This window comes from Cyprinodon tularosa, unplaced genomic scaffold (genome assembly GCF_016077235.1).
Source record: "Cyprinodon tularosa strain WSP-4 unplaced genomic scaffold, ASM1607723v1 ctg9, whole genome shotgun sequence".
Taxonomy (NCBI): domain Eukaryota; kingdom Metazoa; phylum Chordata; class Actinopteri; order Cyprinodontiformes; family Cyprinodontidae; genus Cyprinodon; species Cyprinodon tularosa.
This window is the reverse complement of record NW_024039673.1, coordinates 1,479,723-1,500,089: the sequence shown is the minus strand read 5'-3', so window position 1 is coordinate 1,500,089 and position 20,367 is coordinate 1,479,723. Positions and strand designations below refer to the sequence as shown.

Genomic DNA, 20,367 nt, shown 5'->3' with positions numbered 1-20,367 from the left:
GCTCAGGCATTTATTTTGTTTCCTTTCTCTGTTGTTTTGTAGTTTTTGTAACTTACATCCTTTCTGCTGCCCTGTTCTTGTTAGGAGGAGAAGAAGCAGTTTGATAAGGAGACAGAGCGGTATTACTCTGTGCTAGAAAAGTATCTCAGTGTGTCCTCCAGGAAGAAGGATTCCCAGCTACAAGAGGTAAATTCTTAAGATACTCTCAAGGCCACAACAAGCTCCTCAGGCACCTGTTCGGTTACATCAAGTTCTTAGTATTTGGTGTGTTTTTTTTATTTTTTACAGGCTGACTCACAGATGGACAAAGACAGGCAGATCTTTTACGATGCATCTCTGCAGTATGTTTTCAAGATCCAAGAAGTGCAGGAAAGAAAGAAGTTTGAGTTTGTGGAGCCAGTAAGATTATCTTTACAATTTTAATTTTGTGGTTTTATTTAAAGCCATACACACCCTTTTTATGTTTATAGTTTCCATTTTAAAATGAAGACAGGCCGGTTACACAGCGTTTCATGGCAGGAAAGTTGGAGTGATTAGACTTTTCCCGTGCTGTTTTTCTTTTTTACGCACGCAGACCGAGCCATTAACAAGTGTTTTTATGTAAACACACTGCCTGGAAAAACAAGTGAGCCATGAGCTCAGAAAAACGTTTTACACACTCAGCATGGCCATTGGTTTCAGTTTTTTAAATGATGGATATCAGTAAAGGACACTTCCTGTTGCTCCAGCAGGACTTCCTGTGATTAGATTTTTTTCCCAGCTGACAGAGAGCAAAAGCTGTTTGTTGTAAAATAAACAATGGCAGCAAAACAAATATAGAGCAATGCTTTACCCTGTAGAACCAGGTTTGATTACCCAGCAGATGATTGAAAATCTGTCCTATTGTGATCAACTTGTACTCTCCCAAGCCCAGTGCTAATGTTTCTACTGAGGATCTCTCCTTGTGCTTCTCAGTTATTAGCCTTCCTGCAGGGGTTGTTTACATTCTACCATGAGGGCTATGAGCTGGCCAATGAGTTTGAACCCTACAAGCAGCAGCTCCAGTTTAATCTGCAAAATGTAAGTACTTGTTTTCCCTAAACTCTAAGATTAAATCTGTGCCTCAGATTGCCATGTTGGAAATAGCCTCTAGCATTTTAACTGCTAGAAAGCAGGTAAAAGTAAGGAGACTGAACTCTGATTAAACTTTAGATTCCTGATACTTCTAGCGTCTTATTTTTAGCAAGATTATTTACTAATAAATAATATTAACTTTAAGAGTTAAGTCATTAATGTTGGTGTTTTAAAAGCCAGTAAGCAGCTGTTGCTGCTTAAGGGCTGACTCTGCATCACTCGATATGTGAAAAATCAGCTGGCTAAACCAGGATGTCCTGATCTGGTTGGTTCAGTTTTTTGATCTAACCTTCTGATGATCTAATCACTCTGAATAAATTAGCTGCATGGGATGTTTATGTCTATACGTTTTGTTTGTTTTTAAAGCAAAATCTATACAACTGCATCTCTTTTCTGTGGTCCACTAATTGTTTTAAAGGTTTATATGTATAATTTTTGACTTAGCATTTTTAGATCTAAATGTTAAAATGAGAAAATTTATTTAGCCTTATTTCTAGATTCTTCTTTCAATGTTTTTTTCTTTTTCAACAGTTTTATTTATTGATTCCATGTTCTGTTGGTCTGGTTGAGAAATCTAAAAGTACCTGCTGCTTTATTATGTGCACTTTGCTATTACTATATTAGTTTATTATTTGAGCTAATGTTGGCTTTCTTTCGTCAGCTGCCACACACTGAATAATTTCTTTCCTCAGATTTTTCTTTGTAAAGTTAGAAAAACAGTTCCTAAAAAAAAAAAAAGTCCCAGTGGATCAGTACTTTCTGAAATGCTGAGATGATCACAAATAACCAAGCCACTGTAAAATTGTTCCTATTCTGAGCCCAGAATATCTTCTTCTAAATAATCTTACAAGGCATTTGATTAAAGGGCTAAATGTTGTTAGAGGTGAGCATGGAATTTAGACATGCTTACTCCAAAGAGTTTAGTTGATATATTATACTCCCAAAACAAAAAAGGGTTGTATGCTCCTCTATGTCACAGTTAAAAATTTCCCTTGTTAGTTGGAGCTTTGCTCACAGTTACTTTCATTTTTGCGAAGGTGGAGCAATCGATTATTTCATTATTTATTAATTCTTTTATGTGATTTCCCTTTGGAAACGATTAAGTATTTTTGAATTGAATCTTGCAGTCACTTGCTGCAACAAAGCTCCATGATGCTGCATAGCAAACAGTGCTACATTCTGCTCTGCTTTTGATCCTGCACCTTAAACAAGATTTGTTGTTGTTTACTGTTTTAAAGCTTTATGTGTCTTTTTAAAAGGTGTTGAAGTTGTTTAAGCTAATGGTAAAACTCAAACTTCAATACTAAATGAGGTTGAAATGGACTTTATTGCAGATTAAAAATTACCTTGCAGGCAAGATGAATTATCATGAGATTTCTAAACTACCAAAAATACATCTTGCTAGAAGCCAACAGATGCATTATCCTCAATACAGAAATGTTTCAGACCATTGAAATGCAGTGACGTGTATGACGTCAGTGCATCAACCATTGGCAGAAAGGCTGAAGCAAAACAAACATGGCTGCGTCAGCTTTAGCTGGATTACCCTCTATTTCATTTTGAAAAAAGAAAAAAAGGACATGATTTTTGCCTCTGTGAATGGGAAGATATTTACTCATTCCTCCCAACCAGATTTGTTAAGAGCTTATTAGTTAACTCCTCTAGTTTGAAACTAATCAAGCTACTATTACTGCTGTGACTGACTAAAAACTTGTCATGGGAGGCAGAAGAGTTGTACTAAATCTTTCTTCCTTTTGATTAATACGTGTCGAATTCAAATTGAACCACACCTGTCAATCTGGTTTATGACAGGTTAAATTAACAGCATTAATCGGGCCTATGAGGTGCTTATTAATCTTACCATGCAATGTTTTGTTCTATTTCATCCCTACTGACCGCCAGAGGCGGTGCTTCAAGCACTGAATGATCATTCTTGCGCATGCGCAGGTCGAGTATTAATGACAACAAAGTCAGCTGTGACCTGCCGGGGACCCGCGTGACTCTATATAGTCACGTGGCACCCGGCAATCAATCCCTTTTGTTCTTCTCGCGCGCAGGTGTGTTGAGTACCGGAGTGTGGTCGTGTGAAGCTGGTTGCTTCTGTGTATACCACTAGTTTCCTGGCTGCTTGTTGCTGGTAGCCCCGTGACCGGGTTTGGTCGGAGCTGCGGGTAAGTCTCGCCCTCCAGGGGCTGCACAAGCTGCTTTCACCTTACCAGATCTGCGGTGACTGGTAAGTTTTCGTTCTTTTCTCAGCAGTAGTTTACTGTTCGCTTTGATTTGCCACGTTAATTTTGTGGCTCTTTTGACTCACGGTAGCATTTCTGCTCGCGCTGAGTTGTTTTCAGTTTGTTTGCCTAAGCCCACCAGTAGCGTTTCTGCTCGCGTTGGGTTCTTCTATAGTTTGTTTATCTACACTCACCAGTGGCGTTTCTGCTCGCGCTGAGTTGTTTTCAGTTTGTTTGCCTAAGCCCACCAGTAGCGTTTCTGCTCGCGTTGGGTTCTTCTATAGTTTGTTTGCCTAAACTCACCAGTGGCGTCTCTGCTCGTGCTGAGTTCATCTTTAGTTAATAATCGATTTGCTAGTGGCGTTTCTGCTCACGCTGAGTTTGGAATCTCTGCGGGGGTTTTCCTACAACGAGTCGCCAGTAGCGTTTCCTGCTCGTGTTGACTTGTCCTTGGTAGCAGGCTGATCACGCCTTTCAGCAGTATGATGCTGGATAATTTATGTTGCTCGACCTGTCTGGCTCCACTTCAGCCGGATGTGTCCCTCCTGCCTCGGTGTGGAACATCTCCGGGAGGCGCTGTCAGATGACGCTTGCCCCAACTGTCGCGTCATGCCCCGGTCGGTCAGACTGGATCGGTTGGCTGCACTGGAGCAGCCTACCGACTGGGCGAGCGCTTCGCCGCGTGCTCGTTTGCCGATGGAGAAAGCGGTGTGCAAACGATCTACTGTGGCTGCACCTTCGGTACCGACGAAGCGTGCTAGACGGACCGATGCAGGGAGGTTGTCCACCAGAGTGGATCATCTCACTACTGAGCTGGCCCAAATGAAAGCCCTCCTCCAGTCCTTTCAGACTGCTGGTGATCGCGGCACGGCTCTCCCTACCGAGCAGGATGAAACGTCAGTCAATGACGACGATGCTGTTTCTGTGGCGGCCTCTGGCACCCATTTCTGTGAGGACCTTCCGGAGCTGGGCTCCGGGGCCTCTGGGTCGGACTCCATTGCCTCCCAGGAGGATACGGGGGAGTCTGTGACATCCGCTATTCGAACGGCTCTTGCCCGTTTACAGATTAGTGTTCCTCAGGCCCAGCCTGCGGCTTCCAGCGCCTTCTTTAGGCGCAGTAGGTCAGAGACTGCCTTTGTGGTTCCTCCCTCGGCGGAGTATGTGCGGGAACTGCATGCTTGCTGGTCAGACACCTAGGCGTTTTCACGTCTGACGACGGATGGCAGGGTCCTGGCAGCTATGCAGGAGGCACCCAAGGTTGGCTTGGGGCAGATGCCAGCGGTGGAACCGGGCATTGCCTCTCTTATAATCCCGCCTGATGAGGCCTTGCGGCCCAATGCCCGTTGTCCGCGTCCTCAGTGCCATATTACCGACGACCTTCTCTGTAAGGCCTATGACTCTGGGGCCCGCATGGGCCGGATTGGGAACTCTCTCTCCCATCTTATGCTGGCCCTGTCTTCCTCCTTGGAATCTGTTCCGCTGGATCATGCCACGCAAGGCCTGGTTGATGCATCTCTGCAGGCTAGTGATGGGTCTGACGACACTGAAACCTCGGCGCATGCGCCGAGCAAACAAGGTGAAGCCCCGTGTCGGTGCGCGTATCTCTTTAAGGAAAACCACGTGACCGATACAGTTCCTGTGTCGCTTGATTGTGAACGCGCCAAATTGTATTTATAAACAGAAAATGTATCGACACATTTGTGGGTTTTGTTGGATGGAGATAGTTTGTGTTGTTTGCTTTACATTGGTTTTTGGCTTGTCATCTAAAACTATGGATCAATCAAGGAAGAGGAAGTTTTCACCCGTGTGGGATCATTTTGATCTTATCACTGAGAATAAGGTAAATTATTATTCCTTTCTTGTTTCCACCATTGATCATTCTTCTCTTGGTTATTCTAATTTCTTTCTGAAGAATATTTTAATTAGTTTACATGGATTAACTTTTATTTCTATTGTAGGTGAAATGTAGGATTTGCTCCCAGGTGCTGTCTTACTCTAACCGGAGCACTTCCACAATGCTGAGGCATTACCGTGCCCGGCATGAGATGGAAGAACGAGTTAATACTCCCGTGATTAGCCCTGGTGCTTCCAGAAAGCAGGCGATTGATGAGGCTGTAATGAACATGATCATTACAGACTGTCAGCCGCTTAGCCTTGTGGAAAACAAAGGGGTTCCGAGAGCTGGTCCAACTCCTTGAGCCCTCATATGTTCTGCCATGCAGAAAGGTACGTGAAACTAACTGTTATACATGTTAACAAAGTATATGCATGTTATTTGATATCAATCATTAAGCTACTCCACTTGTGTTATTAATTTTAGGCTATCAAGACCATGATTAGCCAGAGGTATGAGGAGAAAAAGGAGCAAATTAAAAAAGAACTGAAGAGTGCAGCTGCAGTCAGCCTAACAGCTGACATGTGGACATCCATGAACATGGAGGCTTACCTGGCTGTGACCTGTCACTATGTCAACAGTGAGAACCATACACTGTGTACATCAATGTTGGGAGTGGAACACTTCCCTCAGCAGCACACTGCTGAAAATATGGCCCAAGTAAAGAAAAACTTAATGCAGGAGTGGGCCATAGCAGAGAAAGTTACATGTCTTGTCACAGATGCGGCTGCAAACATGGTTGCATGTGTCAAAAAGCTCCAAATCAGGCACACGATTTGCATAGCGCATTCTTTGAATTTAACAGTTCGAAAATCATGTGACCAAATTGAGACGCTCACTGAAATCCGAAATAAAACAAAGCACATTGTAACATACTTTAGAACCAGTACTACAGCCAAAGAGAAGCTGGCACAAGTCCAGCTACAGATGGGAGGACCAGTGAAGAAATTAATCAATGAGGTGTCAACTAGATGGAACAGCACATATTTAATGCTGGAACGCATGGCGGAACAGAAGGAGTCGGTGTTGGTATCACTAGCTTCTTTAAAAAGTGATATACCTCAGCTCACTACAAATGATTATAAAATCATAGAGGAGACACTCCGTGTGCTTGCTCCATTTAATCAAGCGACAGTGGAGCTGTCTGAGGAAAAAAGAGTGTCTGGATCAAAGGTAATCCCAATGCTCAAAATGTTGCACCTCTCACTGCAACGCAATGCATTAAATGTAACCACGGAAACCGCAATTAATCTTGTGGAAAACCTAAAAAGAAGACTGCTAGAAACTCTGTGCAACCTGGAGTCATTGAGTGTAATGACAATGCCAACACTGCTGGACCCTCGGTTCAAGACCATGGCATTCTTAAGTGCGTCAAAAGCCAATGATGCAGTGAAAAGACTAAAATCAGAGTGTGCAGCAGTAATGAGAAACGCTATACCAACACAAATGGAAGATGCCCAAGCTGGACCTTCAACTCAACCATCTGATTCCAATCCAGGTATGTATGATTCTTAATTTTGTTCATTTGTATTTTAATGTTCATGCAAATCATTCCATGTGAATACTATGAATTAGTAACACAGATGCATTTTATTATTTCCTCAGATGACAACCTGTGGCACCAGCTGGACATAGAAGTCAAGGAGAGCAAGGCCAATTCAAATGTCACCACCGATGCCATTATCGAGGTACAAAGATACATCTCCGAAGAGAACACACCAAGATCACAGGATCCACTACAATACTGGAAATCGCAAAGACTAAATTATCCTACGTTGTACAAACTTGCAATGACATTTTTATGTACGCCGTCATCATCAGTGCCCTGTGAAAGGGTGTTCTCAAAAGCAGGAGAAATGGTTTGTAAGCGGCGCAATCGCCTTGGCCCAAAGATGTTAACGCAGCTGATGTTTCTAAATAAAAATGTGTGAAAGAACCTTGTTCAGTCTGTTTCCAGTCTTTATTGAAGTTGCCTGCAATTACTTTTTAAATCCAGCAGATGTCGCCATTCAGTGATACAGCAAAACAGTTTCAACACAGTGTCGACACAGTTTGGGAAATGTGCCATACACCCAATGGGGCCTCATCTGCCCATCACTACTGCAGGCCTTTGCTCTTATGACGAGGGAACTTGGACGCACACTCTCCACACTGGTTCATGCTCGCCGCCAGGTCTGGTTGGCGCAGTCACCACTAACTGAGCCTTGTAGGAGGACCCTCCGGGCCCTGCCTGTGGTCCCGGGGGAGCTTTTTGGTTCAGCGGCACTGGACGCCTTGGACCGTACGGCTCAGGCCTCTAGAACGAGGCAACAGCTGGCAGGGCTTCACAGACGTGATCGCCAGCCAGTAAGCACCTGGGCAGCTGCGGGTCCTTCACGGAGGTCCTTAGTGCCTTCTCCTTCTCCCACTGAGCCCCAGGGTCTGTTACCAGGTCAGAGATCGGTCCGGGGACCTGCTCTAGATCGGAGGAACAGAGCTCGAGACCAGGCTGGGACGAGGTCCTTTCATCCCTTTCGAGCCGCGCAGTCTGGCCGGCGTCCTCCCGGGCCTTCGAAGGGCCGGGGGACCCGCAGATGATGCCTTAGGGCCGGCGGTCGGTTATTTTTCCCCGGGACAGCTCAGCTTCTGGGCTGCCCACACCCCGGACTTGTGGGTGTTGTCCACCCTGTCCCGGGGGTACCGTCTTCAATTCCGCCGCCGGCCACCTATCCCTGGCCGGGTCAGGATGACTGTGATCCACGACCCAGTGAAGGCACAGGCACTGAACCAAGAAATCTGCACCTTGCTGGCCAAGGGTGCTATAGTGCCTGTGGACCCCCTGCTGGATCCAGGGGGCTTTTATTCCACGTATTTTCTGGTTCCGAAGAAGACCGGGGGCCTGCGTCCAGTCTTGGACCTCAGAGGCCTGAATGTGTACTTGAAGGCCATGCCCTTTCATATGCTGACCACCAAGGAAGTGTTGCAGGCGATTTCCCCGGGCGATTGGTTCACTTCCATAGATCTCAGGGATGCTTATTTTCACGTTCCGATCGCTCCGCCCCATTGGCGGTTTCTTCGTTTTGCTTTTCAAGGGAGGCATTTCCAGTTCAGGGTCCTCCCGTTCGGACTTTCACTGTCCCCCAGGGTGTTCACCCGATGTGTTACAGCGGCCCTCTCTCCTCTGCAGGCACAGGGATTGAGGATCCTCCCATATCTGGACGACTGGCTCATTTGTGCCGCGACGTGGGACCAGGCGGTTCGAGATACTCGGTTAGTGCTCCATCATGTGGGATGCTTGGGCTTGCAGGTGAACATGGAGAAAAGCAGTCTGACCCCCTCACAGGAGACTGTCTTCCTGGGCATTGCCATGGATTCCATCTCAATGACTGCTTGCCCGTCACCCCAGCGGGTGGACAGTATATTGAGCGTGCTCCCAGAATTCAGGCGCGGCATGGCGCTGCCTCTTGTGCGGTATCTTCGACTCTTGGGCATGCTTACAGCTGCGTCCGCCGTAGTGCCCTTGGGGCTGCTGTCATTGCGGCCCCTCCAGATGTGGTTGAACAGCTTGAATCTGGATCCCACACGGAACACTCATCGTCTCCGAAGACTTCGGGTGGGGCCTCAGTGTCTTCAGTCTCTGTCCCAATGGAGGGTGAGGTTGTTTATGACCACAGGGGTCCCGCTCGGTTCCCTCCCGTGTCGTCGGGAAGTTGTGTTTACAGATGCATCCTCCACGGGCTGGGGTGCAACCTGGCGGGGTCAAATGGCACAGGGGACATGGTCCCAGCGGCAGGGCAGGGAACACATCAATGTCCTGGAGTTACAGGCTGTGCTTCTGGCTCTTAAGAGCTTTCTTCCAGGCTTGCGGGGGAAGCACGTGCTGGTGAGGTCAGACAACACCACAGTGGTCTTTCACATCAACCACCAGGGGGGCACGAGGTCAAGGAAACTGTTGTGCTTGACTCAACGGCTTCTGACCTGGGCAGCTCCACGCATAGCCAGCCTCAGAGCAGCCTACATCCCAGGGCCGGAGAACGTGCCAGCAGATTTTCTATCCCGTCAGAAGCCGCTTCCAGGGGAGTGGAAGCTTCACCAAGAGGTGGTGGAGTGCATCTGGAAGGTCTTTGGCAGGGCGGACGTGGACCTCTTTGCCTCAAGGGACGCATTTCACTGTCCCCTTTGGTTCTCGTTGGACAACAGCAGCCCTCTGGGCCACGATGCTCTGGCACACGACTGGCCCAGGACCCTCCTTTATGCCTTTCCGCCATTCAGCCTACTTTTTCAGACTCTCCTCAGGGTACGTCAGGAGGGGCACAGGGTCCTGCTGGTGGCCCCCTACTGGCCAGCGAGGACTTGGTTTCCTCTACTGTGCGAGCTCAGCTCCGGCTCGCCAATGCGTCTCCCCTCCAGGAGAGACCTTCTTTCCCAGATGGGGGGTCAGATCTTGCACCCCGAACCGGACCGGCTCCAGCTCTGGATTTGGCCCCTGCAAGGCCGGGGTCCACCTTCTCAAGATACACTGGGTCCATAGGGCATACAATGGCTAATGCATGGGCGCCGTCCACGCGAGCTGTCTATGCTAACAAGTGGACGGTCTTTGCGACCTGGTGCCGTGATAGAGGGCAGGACCCGGTGCAGTGCTCAGTTTCTGACATACTGACCTTCCTGCAGGCATTGCTGGATCAAGGACGGTCCCCATCTACCTTAAAGGTGTATGTGGCTGCCATTTCCTGTTGGCATGTTGGGCTGAATGGTTGTTCTGTGGGCCGAGACAAGGATGTTGTACTGTTTTTAAGAGGTGCTCGGCGTTTGCACCCACCCAACCGCCCTGTGGCACCGGCGTGGGACCTTTCTCTTGTGCTTGAGGCTCTTCGGTCCCTCCCATTTGAGCCCCTGGCGTCGGCGGACCTCAAATGGCTCTCACTGAAGACTGCGTTCCTTTTAGCTATGGTTTCCGCAAAACGTGTAGGGGAGTTACAGGCTCTCTCGATAGCCGAACCCTGCTGCCGGTGGAATCCTGATGGCTCAGGCGTTACACTGTGGGCTGATGTAGCATTTATTCCTAAGGTATCACTGCCAGCAGGCAGCACCCAGCCTCTCCATCTTGCCCGGTTTGACTCCGGAAGTCCCTCTGAACCACTGTGTCCTGTCCGTGCCCTTGAGACATACATCAATGCCACGGCATCCTTCCGAAAGACAAATAGCCTTTTTGTTTGCTACGCTGGCTCACGGAAAGGTCAGGCACTTTCTAAGCAGCGACTTGGACACTGGGTTGTGGATTTGATCTCCAAGGCTTATGCCTTGCAGGACCGGCCACTGCCGGCGGGAGTGAAATGCCACTCTACAAGGGGCATGTCGACATCGTTTGCTGCTATGACTGGGGTGCCATTGGATGTTATATGTCGTGCGGCCTCCTGGAAGTCACCTAGTACCTTTACTCGGTTCTACAGGGTGAATGTGGCTGCGCCCCATCCGCTTCAGGGAATCCTCGAGCAGCATGCCTCTACATCACATTAGGTGAGTGGTGTAGTCGTTGTTCCTTGAATGTTGCTGATTCCTCGTGACCTTGTTGATATGAGTCATCCAGTGCTTGAAGCACCGCCTCTGGCGGTCAGTAGGGATGAAATAGAACGAAAGTTACTACCGTAACTACGGTTCTATGAATCCCGGATGACCGCCAGAGTGCTTGGTCCCTCGGAATCTCTGCTTTCGCGAGAAGATTGAGGGATTGATTGCCGGGTGCCACGTGACTATATAGAGTCACGTGGGTCCCCGGCAGGTCACAGCTGACTTTGTTGTCATTAATACTCGACCTGCGCATGCGCAAGAATGATCATTCAGTGCTTGAAGCACCGCCTCTGGCGGTCATCCGGGATTCATAGAACCGTAGTTACGGTAGTAACTTTCGTTTTGTCTTGTTATCTGTGCAATATTTGTCTCAAAACCATCTTAGTGCTGCCACAAGTGGTGGAACAATGACTACTGCAGTTGAATTGTCCTGTTGGATGGCTTTTGTCATCATAGCCCTGGTTTAACTCGCTCACACACTGGCCATCCTGTCCTCCACTGTCTAGTCACATGGGCTTCAGGCATCGCTAAGTTAGCACCTTGAAGCATGCAGCTCAAACTGAGCTGCATGGTGGTATTTTTCAAATATTGTTGGTAGACACTTAAAAAATTCCAAAATTTTACTTTTAAAACTTGCAGGAACATTTTACCTCTTTTTGTTGGAATTTAATCAACACAGAACAGATCAACTGATAATGATGAAGGTCCATAGTGTCGTACAAAACCAAACAATTTAATTCACATTATTTATTGAGCATGTTATTTAATTAAGCATGTTTCTAAGGTGTCCCCTATCTTTTCTTGTAAAGGCTCGCAACAACTTTGAAAGTACTCGTGTTGAAGTTGAGAGGCTAATGAAAAGGATAAGGTCTGCTGAGGATGACTTCAAAGCCCCCAGCTGCTTCACCATGGAGGGATTTCTCTACATACAAGAAAAACGTAAGCTACCCTCTAAAATACAGATCGGTAACATTTCTTTTTCCTTAAGAAAGAATAAATGCTGGTCATAAAAGTGTCAGATCTATGGATGTAAAAATATGATAATGTGTGCAGGTCCATTGGGAAGCGTGTGGACCCGATACTACTGTACCTACGAGAGGAGCTCAAAGATGTTCTCCATGAGCAACACAGAGACCCGGCCAGCCAGTAGACAGGTGGGCTGCTGACACCTTTAAACACTAATATCGGTGCTTTAAAACATCCTTAAACCCTCTATTTAAAGGCATTCACTGATCAGAATGGTAATGTAGATTTGCAGTTTTCGTTTTGTTTAGTTTTTTTAATTTAGCTTTCCTATACTATTCTAAGCTGGATCCGATTTATCTTTAAAAACTCTAATATAACCAGATTTTCTTTTTATGTTTAAGGTTTCTGATTAGTTGCCATTCGAAATTTGTGCAGGTGTGTGTTTGTGTGTGTTTTTACCAACCATAGACAAACGTTTTTAGAACCAAAGAGCAGGTAGTAGAGAGGCTGCAGAGACCCAAGGCAGAAAGTCTCAGGGAACCCTGGCAGGTCACATGTCCTGTACAGGGGCAGGTTCACAGTGAATCACAGGAGCATTAGTCCCCAGGCCAAAGAGACATAGGGATAATCACAAGGCCCCAACCCCCCAACTCAACCCTGCAACTACGTCCTCCACTGGAGACCAGTGACAGAGACAGACTTGGGCCCAGCCGTCCCTGTCTTTGGGGCCTACACTGATTAGGAGATCCACACGGCCGACATAAGCCTGCCATGGGGGGCAAAACTTAGAACAGAGGGGTGGAGGGAACAGCGCCCTTCCAACTAGGGCTGGCTTACCATTGCAGCAATATGGCAGGTTTTATTGGGTAAAAGAAAACTCACTCTGCCCATCAGCGAATCCGGCTTTACAGAGCAGCTGTTTGGGAATCCTTCTGGACCTGGACACTCCACCCCTGCCTTTAAGGATTGCACTCTGTCTGCTAACAGGGAGGAGCGCATTATTTAACCTACCTGCATGCGCCTCTGAGGGAGGACGGAGTCTGAAGGGGGAGGGGCTCCCGCTTTCATAGTGCTTTTCTTATTACACCACCAGCTTAATTTCAATGTCATTTTGAAGCTTTGAGCATAACCAGCAGTTGAGCTAAAATGAAGTGAGAAATCCAGGGGAGCCCAGACATCGCTATGAAAAATGAGTGTTTTGGACAGATTTCATAGTAGCGTTTTCAGTTTAGCGGCCCGCTACTTTGAAATATGCTGGTGATGACCATTCAATTTTTTTAACACAGCCTTAATCCTCACCAGGTGAGGTAGCACCAGAGAGGCCAAGAGGAAGGGATGGCCACCAGTATCAAGCCCAGTTTTCATGGCCTACAGGCTGCTAACATATTCCCTAAAACCAGCGACCCACAGCCAGGAACCAACTGCATAGTTATCTAAGAAAGATCTAAGAAGGCTTTACTTTGTTATAAAATCCTTTCACACTACTTTCATCATATTTGTTGTGTTCTCTCGTTTTAGCATTTAAAATAAATTTTCAAAAAGTACTAGAAAACACTTCTGTTTTTCAAAAACCAACATTTTAACACTCAAGACTCTTTACATATTTGATTTCTTTCCCCTGAAAGTTTATTTTAGTCAGTAAAAAAACAGCGTTGATGCATGTGTGTCGCTGGTCTGTCTATCAGAATGGCGTGGTGACTGGGGCCCCAGACATGTTCAGGCTGCGTTCATGTGTCCGAAGGAAGACCGAATCCATCGACAAACGCTTCTGCTTTGACATCGAGGTGGTGGAGAGGTGAGGGGACAGTCTGACTGAGAGTCTTTGTGTTTCTCCTGAATGATGCAACGGTTTATTTTTAGATTGAATAATTGGATGTGTTGCTGCCTAGTTGAGCTTGGGTGTGACTTTCTTTTCATCCAGACATGGCGTCATTACTCTGCAAGCCCTGTCAGAGGCCAACAGACGGCTCTGGATGGAGGCAATGGATGGAAAAGAGCCTGTAAGAACACACCCACCTCTATAAAGAATATATCCCTGGGGGGAAATGACTGTTTTGGTACAAGAAAAAAGCTATTTATATTCATGTTCTCCTCTGTCTGTGCAGATTTATACTCTTCCCTCTCTGCTCAGTAAAAAAGAAGAGAGTAAGTATCAAGCTTGGGTCTGAAGATTCTCCTTAAACAAATTAATTTATTGGTAAAGATTTTTTCAGTCTGACATTGGCGTTTTTTTTTTTTATAGCATTTCTCAACGAAGCAGGATTCAACTTTGTTAAGAAGTGTGTTGAGCTGGTTGAATCAAGAGGTATTCACCAACCTAGAACATGTAACTAAAACAATATATTTACAGCATCTCTTGCCGATCCTTATGTATTAACTTGTTTGCAGGCCTTACAACTCTTGGACTGTACAGGACGGGTGGAGTAAACTCCAAAGTGCAGCGGTTGATGGCCAGTGCATTTGGTATGTTATATATACATATACATATTGAAATCAGGGAGAGATTAACTTGGTTTTATAATAATACAATAGTGAATATAACACAAAAGTTTTCCTGCAGCTTCTACTGCATCTTCGGATATACAGCTGGATGCAGAAACTTGGGACAACAAGACAATAACCAGTGGCCTGAAAGATTATTTCCGGTAATTTATGAATATATGGCATCATTTCTTTATTTTTTTTAAGTAAATTGGCCCTTAAATTGTGAACTCTTATTCTCTCATCTATGTCCAGGTGTTTGGCAGAACCGTTACTGACCTATAGGCTGCATAAAGAATTCATCAGGGCTGCAAGTAAGATTTTATTGATTTTATTGTAGGAAGCATTAGGTCATGCAAAAGTATTTATCCCAAAAGCCAACATCTATTATGTATAACAAAACTACAAACCTACCAGGATTTGATCGCCCACATAAAACCACAAGGAGATAATTAATCAGAGATTAAAACAAGAATCTGGAGGAGCTGCAGATATCCTCAGCTTAGTGGAAGCACTTACAGTGTTTGCAGCAAAGATATGGAAGAAAGATCTCAGATCGTGTCAGATAATCAAAAGAATATTGGTTTATATTACCCTAATTATAACAAAGGGTGGTGGTAGCAGCATTATGTGATAAGGCCTTCCTACATGAGGGACACTAAAGTAGTAAAAATGGGATTAGAAGATGGCGAAATCGCCAAATGAAATATGTCCCACAAAAGGCTATAGACGGAAGGAGGAGTCCACCCTCCTTCAGCCCTCTAAATACACACAATGCTTTATAATTTTATAATTTTTTTTAAATATATGAAGGTATAATTTTAACTTCCACTGAATAAAGTTATTATTTATGTTGGGCCTTTAAAACATAAATAAATAAACAGTGGTTTAAACATGACAGATTTAAGGGAGTTAATTACTTTACAGAATGATGTTTAAGAAGTTTCTAGACAGCATTTGTTGTTTTATGCGGTATATTCAGGGTTAAAGCACACCAAGCTCCAGCCTCCATGCTCTCTTCCTCTGTCACAGAGTACGACGACCAGACGTACAGAGTGAGAGCCATTCATGCTCTCGTACACAAACTGCCGGAAAAAAACAAAACCATGTTGGACATCTTAACCAATCACCTTCACAAGTATGTGCATGGATTCATGGTGTGATCATTGTTTGAAAGTTATTCAGTAAATTTCTATAGATGATTTTATACTTGTGAAATGTGTGTGTGGTGGTCTGTGCATGCAGGGTGTCCTCCCACAGCGATCAGAACATGATGACCGTGTCTAACCTTGGGATGATCTTTGGCCCCACGCTGATGAGGTCACAGGAGGAGACGGTGGCGGCCATGATGAACATCAAGTTTCAGAACATTGTGGTGGAGATCATCATTGAAAAGCACGACAAAGTGAGCTTTAAAGCTTCACACACATGTAAATGTGGAGCGCCGATCATTCATGTGAATTGCTTTTTGTTCCTGTCAGATTTTTGGTGAGACTCCGGACCTGTCGGTGCCGCTGCCTCAGGCTCCGACCTCTCGGTCGACTCCGAGGAGGAGCAAGGCCATCTGCCTGTCATCTGGAAAGAGAAAAGCCCTTCGGTACACTCCGGCTCTCTGCCTGGCAGACAATGACAGTGAGTCTGCCTATTGGTCACTGTTCTGTTTCATTTCTTATTAATAACATATCTCAGATTCTGAGGGATATGGCCTAAAAAATCTCAGATTATTTTATTTTTAATTCGATTTATGATTTTTTTCCCGATTTTTTTTCCTCCCTAATTATTAAGGACAGCAATAAGTACCAACAGGTCACCATGTCTTTAGCTATGCGTGGGGCACATCACTACCGCGCCGCGCTATTGGCAGCCGTGCTTCTGTTAACACCTAGCTTGTTGGCTATCTAGACCAGGAACCTTTTCTGACCGCTTTAAAATTTGCCTTTTAATACACAACCTCACTCACCTGTAGTCTTTATGTCGTTTGCTGTTTCATGTGACGCTGTTACTTGCCAAATTGCAACCTGAGAGCAATGCTGCAGCTACAGAATCTCCAGGAAGCCAAAAATGTGCAATTATAAAAAATAGATTTTTTAATTAATTGCCTGCAACAAAAAATTTGAATTAATTAATTGAATCGATTTTTTACCCAGGCCTACTCGGTAGGATAAGTGTTTTATTGAGCTTGAATTAATGTCTCTTAAATGCAGCCATGTTTCAGATTGTGTTCCAAATACGGACAGACTGCATTCAGTCAGGAGCCATTCCTCCAGACTGTAGAGATGAGACCAGAGCACCACATCCTGCTTTTTTTAATTATAGTATTACATCATTCAGAGTAAAGCAGAAACAACATAACCACTTTTCTCCTCTTAGTTAATTTAAGCTGCAAAAAATAAAAAAAATAGCTGAATTTTTATAGCCATATCAGAATAAAGATGATTTTAGCCTAGCATCTCAGCTAACATTATCAGCAGGTTTACTGAAGAATTTATAGTTGGATGTATAGGGTCACATCACCCTCTAACCGGGACTTTTTCCTCAATGTTTTTATTTGGTGTATGGTTAGTAATTCGTTAGAACATGCTTGGAATTGGGCCCTATAATCCATATCAGCCAAGCAGTAGATGAGCTCTCTGTTCTGGAGATCTCCCTCTGTTGGTTTTTGAAGGGATGTTTCCTTTTATTTTCCAGGTGATACATTCAGCAGCAGCCCTGATACAACTCCGATGGGCAGCCAGGAGTCGTTGTCCTCCCACTCCTCTGAAAAGAATGGGTTGTCTCAGACCTCAACTCCTTCTTCTCCCACCGCTGAGCCCGGCTCACCATCCGCAGCGCAGTTTTCTCCTCCTTCGGCTTCCTCCAGCTCACCACCAAACAATTCCCCCAATGGAAAAGATCAGAAAGAGCCACCAGACGGCGGCCCCTCCCCCCACCTCACGCCTTCCTCTTCCTGGACCTCCGCTCCACTCTCCTTAGCCGAGCAGACTTCCTCTGTGTCCTCCTCCACATCCTCTTTGCTCTCCGCAGTGGAGAGGTCTTTCAACAGAAACTCAACCGCTTCTTTGTCTTCTACCAAAGACCCCGGATCTGCGTCCACAACGTCAGTCCAGCCCTCATTAGGGGACCGTTCCTCTTCTGTCAGGGAGGGTAGACCTCTTCAGAAAGCAGCCTCCATCTCCTCCCTGAAGAGCACTCGTTCAGCAGAGCAAAGAAACTCCTCCTGTGCTACAGTCACAGAAGTCAGAGGAACCAACTGTACCTCTCCTCCTATACATAGCACTGCCTCCTCCTCCTCTTCTTCCTCCTCTTCTCTATTTCCCTACCGGCTTTCCACCTCATCCTCGCTCACATCCCTTCACATTTCAGAAGGTGTGTAAAAAGCTTTTTTTTCCACCTCTAAAATAATTAAAAGTCAGACATTTTAACTCTCTCCCACCCTGTTTCTGACATGATTGAAGATTACAAAAGCTGCCATGGATCAGTGCAGAGCCTCGTGTCGCTGGACCGACAGGAGAGATTAAAAACGCGTAAAGGACACAACCGCTGCGGCTCCGACCTCACCCCAAAGCACTCTGCAGCCGCATCCAGCAACGGCTACTCCAGGCCTGCCTCATTGTGAGTTTCACTGAAACCTGTCATTTATTTTAAACAAAAGGATTTTTAAAATAAAACTCCCAAGATATTTCACATGATTGTGATTAGGAAATTACAACTAATGTCGATTATGTGTGGTTTGAGACGGAACATCTCAGTTGTTGGTGTTTAGAACCACATTTCAGTGCAGTTAAAGCATTATGTTTTGCTTGTGATGCAGGTTATCAACCAGGAAGCCTCAGCGTGAGAGTTCAGTGTTCTCCTCAGCGTTAGACATTTGTCCCTCAGGAAGGTATGATAACTTTGATGATGCTGTTGCCTGGTAACGTAAATTTAGATGAATTCATTTGTAGTTACTTCACTTTGTGACTCCCTTATCAACTTTTCCTTGCAGGGAAGCAAAAGCGATGTACTCCTGTGAGGCAGAGCACAGCCATGAATTAAGTTTTCCACAGGGGGCGCTGTTCACAAATGGTAAGGTTTATGAGAGCAAATATTTACTTTATCAGGATGGGAAAATATCTGTTCATTGATTTGTTTTTTGTTGTTGTTAGAAAATTCATATATTTTATAATTTCAAATGGGCATGTTTAGACTTGCCTTGCTAAAGTTTGGATTTCTTCTTCTTTTTTATGCATGTCTCACAATTGTTTGTGACCAGCTGTTTAATCCGAATCCAGAATTGGTTTTAAAGGTCATAGCTACTAATTTGCTTAAAAAATATTTCTTTTAAAAATAACTGTTCTATAATACTGATTTATATGCTATATATTTTATCTTTGTAAGTGAAATTTATACTTTCAGAGTGGTGCAGATTAAAAATATGAATTTCATTTACAAAGATTAAAAATATAGGATATAATTTATTGCTTTATACATTTTTGAGGGGTCTAAAACACATAAATATTTACCTCTGGTTATGAATACAATGTCAGTGTAAAATAATTGTGCAGCAATAGTATTAGCAGGGGGAAGTCACGCGAGATCAGAGAACCTTATAGCTTTGCAATAGAGCTGAGAATGAGTCAAATTTCTGAGATTCCAACCAAAATAATAAAAGAATAAATAAAGGGGTAGATTAGTCAAAGTTTTGAGCATTGGTTATAACTTAAGGTATGAAAACAGCTCAGAAAAAGCAAAGTTTTCCTACCTTCTTCTGGACGTGCAAGTTAAATTTGCAGACCTGGCAAACGGTACAAATGAAGGAAAAGAGCGGACGAATATGCTGCCTACTGGCCAAGAGGAGGTGCTATTGCATTCAATATCAGGTGTAGAACTATTTTGCTTTATTAAATAAAACGCTAAGATCATACAATTCAATTAAGTTTATTTATATAGCGCCAATTCAAAACACATGTCATCTCAAGGCCCTTTACAATTCAACAAGATCATACAGTTAAATTGATTTAAAGTTTTTCTATCCAAAGAAAACCAGCTGATTGCATTGACTATTGACTCAAAGGCAATCCCTCACACAGTGGAGAGGGAAAACTCCCTTCACCATAGACCATATAAGTTATTTATTTATTTCCTGTCAATTGATTACCTGTTTTTAGTTAAGTCTTACAGCTATTTGTACCATTTACATCTCATATCTAGAATAGATAGAAAAAAGATAAATTAGATCAGCCTTGCTAAGCTCCATTTATTCTTTCTGTAATGTCCTTCAAGTAATTTCTCTCACTAAATCAAACGTTGATTTAATTACCACAGACAGAATGTTGTGCGAAACAGTTTCAAATTGCTTCTTACATCTTCTAATCTTCTTTCCAGATTTAACAACTTTGAAACAAATGAGTGTTATTATGTTAAAGTGTCAGCAGATCATTGCTAAATAGCGCTTCTCTAAATAGCGACGTGGGAACATGTTTTCACTAAAACAGAAAATTAGCTCTCTGTGCTTCGCTGTAATTTGGGTTATAAAAGTCGTGATGTTTTTTTTGTTTTGTTTTGTTTTCTTCCTGCAGTGGGTCCATCTGTGGAACCAGGTTGGCTGCAGGCGACATATAAGGGCAGAACCGGCCTCATACCCGAAAATTACATCCAATATATCTGACAAACCTGATGAACTGTCAGCGCATGAGAAAATCACAAGAGTCTGACTGAAATTTTAAGGGTTGTTTATTAAGAATCCAAAACACACAATACTGTAACTGTGACTGTTATCACTGACTACTGTGCCACAATATGAGCAATGGGGCTACTGTAAACAGTGCAGTAGATGTTAATACTTGACGTGTAAGGCTTAGCTTCTCAGTACTTATCACCGTTTTTAATTTTTGTTTAGCAGACTCTGAAATGTTATGTATCCAGTAAAAATATGTAAAAGGTACATAGAAGTGTTATTTTTCTATTAATCATTATAATTTATGTTTTAATGTTTCAGTAGTTGGTCTAGAAATCCAATGTTCATACCTCAGTGCCTTAAACTGTATGAACTTTTTTTCTTATACCCTATGTGTCAGATTATCTGCTGTCTAAAATAAACAAATTAAAACAATATTCTGCATGTGTGGATTCTGCCTTTTTCATTTGCCACTTCATTTG

General features: G+C 44.3%; 1 protein-coding gene across 1 annotated transcript in view; it reads left to right on the top strand.

The window, feature by feature from the left end:
- LOC119775856 (rho GTPase-activating protein 42-like) overlaps positions 1–19,876 on the top strand; it is a 31,610-nt gene extending 11,734 nt beyond the window's left edge. Inside the window, exons 6-25 of the mRNA XM_038273968.1 lie at positions 85–186; positions 289–399; positions 955–1,059; positions 11,592–11,721; positions 11,836–11,936; positions 13,434–13,543; positions 13,670–13,748; positions 13,854–13,893; positions 13,991–14,053; positions 14,137–14,211; positions 14,309–14,393; positions 14,485–14,543; positions 15,262–15,367; positions 15,475–15,634; positions 15,711–15,861; positions 16,918–17,595; positions 17,685–17,841; positions 18,041–18,112; positions 18,215–18,294; positions 19,788–19,876. Coding sequence (XP_038129896.1) covers positions 85–186; positions 289–399; positions 955–1,059; positions 11,592–11,721; positions 11,836–11,936; positions 13,434–13,543; positions 13,670–13,748; positions 13,854–13,893; positions 13,991–14,053; positions 14,137–14,211; positions 14,309–14,393; positions 14,485–14,543; positions 15,262–15,367; positions 15,475–15,634; positions 15,711–15,861; positions 16,918–17,595; positions 17,685–17,841; positions 18,041–18,112; positions 18,215–18,294; positions 19,788–19,876 — 2,553 coding nt within the window. The remainder of the gene's footprint in view (positions 1–84; positions 187–288; positions 400–954; positions 1,060–11,591; positions 11,722–11,835; positions 11,937–13,433; positions 13,544–13,669; positions 13,749–13,853; positions 13,894–13,990; positions 14,054–14,136; positions 14,212–14,308; positions 14,394–14,484; positions 14,544–15,261; positions 15,368–15,474; positions 15,635–15,710; positions 15,862–16,917; positions 17,596–17,684; positions 17,842–18,040; positions 18,113–18,214; positions 18,295–19,787) is intronic.
- Positions 19,877–20,367: the final 491 nt, after the last annotated feature.